General features: G+C 33.9%; 1 protein-coding gene across 1 annotated transcript in view; it reads left to right on the top strand.

Annotated features, from left to right (window-relative positions):
• The window catches only part of wbp2nl (WBP2 N-terminal like), a 17426-nt gene extending 16432 nt beyond the window's left edge, over nucleotides 1-994 (top strand). The window contains exons 7-8 of the mRNA XM_061973836.1: nucleotides 144-226; nucleotides 301-994. Coding sequence (XP_061829820.1) covers nucleotides 144-226; nucleotides 301-357 — 140 coding nt within the window. The 3' untranslated portion in view covers nucleotides 358-994. The remainder of the gene's footprint in view (nucleotides 1-143; nucleotides 227-300) is intronic.
• Nucleotides 995-5000: the final 4006 nt, after the last annotated feature.

A 5000-nucleotide genomic window follows, 5' to 3' on the forward strand; every position in this document is an offset into this window, starting at 1 on the left:
TTGAATGCAATTACTGAAATAAATCAAGTTTTTCAAAATATTCTAATTTACTGGCTTTTACCTGTATATCAATCCTAAAATGGTGTCCCTGATGGAGGGAACAGTGCATCCTAATAAAATGCATCCATCACATGTGATTCCAGGCCCAGGTAACGCCAAGGCAGCGGAGGCAGCCAGCAGTGCGTACTACAATCCCAGCAACCCACACAACGTCTACATGCCCACGGTAAGACACTGACTTTGACCCCACTACACTTATGGTACTGATAGCGCATATATTCTTTTTGTATCCCCTCAAAGGAGCGGCCTCCTGCGTACGCACCGTATCCAAACACTCCCGACAAGAAAAACAACTAACTTTCCTCCTTTACCTTCTGACGGAAAACCCTGATGGCGATATACAATACCATACATCTTTTGCTTCAAAATACGCTTTTCTCTTTCATGCAACCTTTTTTTTGACATGCCAAAACCACCCGGACTGTTTTTTTTTAAAATATATACATCATTTCCTGGCATGTAAAGAGAGCAGGAAGGACGAGGAATGTATTTTTTATTACCAAACTGATTGAAGTTATTGTAGTTATTAACCAAAACAATTAGGACCAATATTTTTGCAGTAACATTTCCTACACAGTTTTTGAATTAAGTGAGCGTGTTAATGACGTTTTTTACATCGTCCCTCAGTAATCCCAACCCAAAGTATTGATTGAAGTGTACAGGTGTGCAATATTCCTACTTGGCATCGGGCCTGCTATTGTATTCATGTATGCAAAGGCCCAGTGAAACCGGAACACACGTCTCCTTGTAACCAAGCCCGTGTGAAGTTACCGTTCACCTCATCCTTTATTTTTACTCCAGCACATCAATTAACACATACTTACTGCCCTTTGCACACTTTTAGTAGGGACTCATCTTTGCTTTCAATGTACATGTAATAAGAACTCTTTGTTTCTTTACTTAAATCTAATAAATGTGTCGTTTATTAAGTAGAGTACGTCCCCAGCTCTGCCACTGATTTATGATCTGGATGTTTCACATCTTTTAGTCATGACTTAAGGTCTGACTCTTGTTATGAAAGTAAGACCGTGGTCTTAAGTGATTTCCAGTCCAAGAACCCCAAACTGAGGCATTCACCGAGCCCTAATAGTACTTTGTTATTGTGTAATATTTAAATCATACATTATAGTGCTGTTAATACTAATACTACTTTGTTATTGTGTAATATTTAAATAATACAGTATAGTGTTGTTAATACTAATACTACTATGTTATTGTGTAATATTTAAATAATACAGTATAGTGATGTTAATACTAATACTTTTTTGTTATTGTGTAATATTTAATTAATACAGTATAGTGTTGTTAATACTACTTTGTTATTGTGTAATTTTTAAATAATACAGTATAGTGTTGTTAATACTAATATTACTTTGTTATTGTGTAATATTTAATTAATACAGTATAGTGATGTTAATACTAATACTACTTTGTTATTGTGTAATATTTAAATAATACAGTATAGTGCTGTTAATACTAATACTACTTTGTTATTGTGTAGTATTTAGTTAATACAGTATAGTGTTGTTAATACTAATACTACTTGGTTATTGTGTAATATTTAAATAATACAGTATAGTGTTGTTAATACTAATACTACTTTGTTATTGTGTAATATTTAAATCATACAGTATAGTGCTGTTAATACTAATACTACTTTGTTATTGTGTAATATTTAAATACAGTATAGTGCTGTAAATACTAATACTACTTTGTTATTGTGTAATATTTAAATAATACAGTATAGTGCTGTTAATACTAACACTACTTTGTTATTGTGTAATATTTAAATACAGTATAGTGCTGTTAATACTAATACTTCTTTGTTATTGTGTAATATTTAATTAATACAGTAGAGTGATGTTAATACTAATACTACTTTGTTATTGTGTAATATTTAAATAATACAGTATAGTGCTGTTAATACTAATACTACTTTGTTATTGTGTAATATTTAAATCATACAGTATAGTGCTGTTAATACTAATAGTACTTTGTTATTGTGTAATATGTAAATACAGTATAGTGCTGTTAATACTAATACTACTTTGTTATTGTGTAATATTTAAATCATACAGTATAGTGCTGTTAATACTAATACTACTTTGTTATTGTGTAATATTTAAATACAGTATAGTGTTGTTAATACTAATACTACTTTGTTATTGTGTAATATTAAGATATTTAAATAATACAGTATAGTGTTAATACTAATACTACTTTGTTATTGTGTAATATTTAAATAGTACAGTGTAGTGCTGTTAATACTAATACTCCTTTGTTATTGTGTAATATTTAAATAATACAGTATAGTACTGTTAATACTAATAGTACTTTGTTATTGTGTAATATTTAAATCATACAGTATAGTACTGTTAATACTAATATTACTTTGTTATTGTGTAATATTTAAATCATACAGTATAGTACTGTTAATACTAATATTACTTTGTTATTGTGTTATTATGGTAGCTGACAACTAGCACCCTAAATGCTAGCTAATTGCATCTGGTGTGTTCATCCCTAGCTGACAACTTGCAACATAGTTGCTCGCTGGCAGCTTGCACTGCTAATTCCCAGCTGGCAACTAGTACCCTAATTGCTAGCTCATTGTGTCTAGCGTGTTGGTTGCTAGCTGACAACGAGCATACTAATTGTAAGCTGGCAGGTGGCGGGATCATCCTTGGCTGACAACTAGTAACCTAATTGCTAGCTGACAACTAATTACCTAATTTTTGGTAATTGAATCAGGTGTGTTAATCACTAGCTGACAACTAGCACTTTTAATGCTAGCTAGCAGGTGGTGTGCTAATCACTAGCTGACGACTGTTAACCCAATTGCTAGCTGGCAGCTTGCACCACAAATTGCACGCTGGCAATTAATGCCCTAATTGCTAGCTTTTTTCATCAATGAATCGCTTATATATCACTTAATCACAAATGTCTCAAAGGGCTGCACAAGCCACAACGACATCCTCGGCTCAGATCCCACATCAGGGCAAGAAAAAAGTCAACCCAACAACCAGGAACCTTGGAAGGGATCACAGATGTGGGGACCGGTGCAATGGATGGCAGTTAATAATGTGAGAGTGCAGTCTACAGTGTGGCCAGCAGGGGATCATCTTGCATGTAGACAAGTCGGGCTGCAGGGACGTCACCAACTGATGCATAAGGAGTGGTGCACCCTGGGCCCTGGTTTCATGTGAGAGTCCATTGGGAGACCAGCAGGGGATCATCTTGAACAGCACAGAGACGTCACCAACTGATGCAAAGAGGAGTGCACAGGAATCCAGTGCAGGTGAGCCATTATAGGTATATATACACTGTATATGTATATCGGTATATACAGCAGGCCTTGAATTTTAGGGAACCAAGGCAAACATTATTTTCTTCCGAGGCAGGGGCTCAAAAGCATATATATATATATATATATATATATATATATATATATATATATATATATATATATATATATATATATATATATATACAGTTATGTTCATAATAATAGCAGTGTGTTTAAAAAGGTGAGTAAACCTCAAAATTCTTCAAATAAATTGTATTTTAATGAACACAAATGCATTGGGGACACTGCACATTCTATTTCAAAGCCAGAAAATTGGAAAAAGTTTTTTGATTTGACAATATTTCACAGAAAGTAGGGATGTCCCGATCCAGGTTTTTACACTTCCGATGCGATACCGATATTGTTTTTGCATTTCCGATACTGACCGATACTGGCCTATCCGAGCATGTATTAAAGTTATTTAGCCTACTTAGTTGTCAGAATCATGTTGAAAAGGGTTTTAGTACTCTTGATAACAACCAGCCAGCTGAATTAGGGGAGTTTGAATAATACACAATGGTTGGTAACAAGAAACTGACCTGTTTATTCAAGGATAAACACAAAATAGACAAAATGATACATGACAAACAGAAATGGCATCATTGAACTAGGGCTGGGCGATATGGCCTTTTTTTAATATTGCGATATTTTAAGGCCATATTAAGATTCACAATATATCTCTCGATATTTTGCCTTAGCCTTGAATGAACACTTGATGCATATAATCACAGCAGTATGATGATTCTATGTGTTTTGATTGATTGATTGAGACTTTTATTAGTAGGTTGCACAGTGAAGTACATATTCCGTACAATTGACCACTAAATGATAACACCCCAATAAGTTTATCAACTTGTTTAAGTCGGGGTCCACTTAAATTGATTCATGATACAGATATATACTATCAGATATATACTATAATCATAATACAGTCATCACACAAGATAATCACATTGAATTATTTACATTATTTATAATCCAGGGTGTGGAGCGGGGCGCCGGATGTAAGTGTCAAAAAGACAGCCAAAAGAGTTTGATATGAGAATAAATCTAAAGTTAAAATATAGGGTAGAAATGCACCCATTTGCAGGAAATGTAGTCTTGATTTTCAAAATTTTCTTTCAAGGCTTGCATGTCTACATTAAAACATTCTTCTTCATACTGCATTAATATATGCTACTTTTAAACTTTCATGCAGAGAAGGAAATCACAACTAAAAAAATCACTAATTTTTTCATACGGTGTTGATTTTTGCCTCAGCATTTTGATGGTGTGGGCGTGTGGCACCGAATGGAGATAAGCGTCTCGACATACGTCACAATATTTGAACAGTGATGATCGGCATTTTCCCATGCCTTGCCGATACGCAATTTTTGGCAAATATCGGCAGCCGATCCGATCCAAATATCGGATCGGGACATCCCTAACAGAAAGTCAAGGAATATAAAACAAAAAAATAGCAGTGTTAACGTATTTCTTTACAAAACTCAAATGTACTGTATAAACTTAAGAACGGCTTGCAGATTCAACTTTCCTTAGATATCCTTAGATACTTTTTGATACCAAAATAAAACACAAAGCAGTTTGGTTAATG

The sequence above is a fragment of the Nerophis lumbriciformis genome, linkage group LG22, assembly GCF_033978685.3.
Source record: "Nerophis lumbriciformis linkage group LG22, RoL_Nlum_v2.1, whole genome shotgun sequence".
In the NCBI taxonomy this organism is placed as follows: domain Eukaryota; kingdom Metazoa; phylum Chordata; class Actinopteri; order Syngnathiformes; family Syngnathidae; genus Nerophis; species Nerophis lumbriciformis.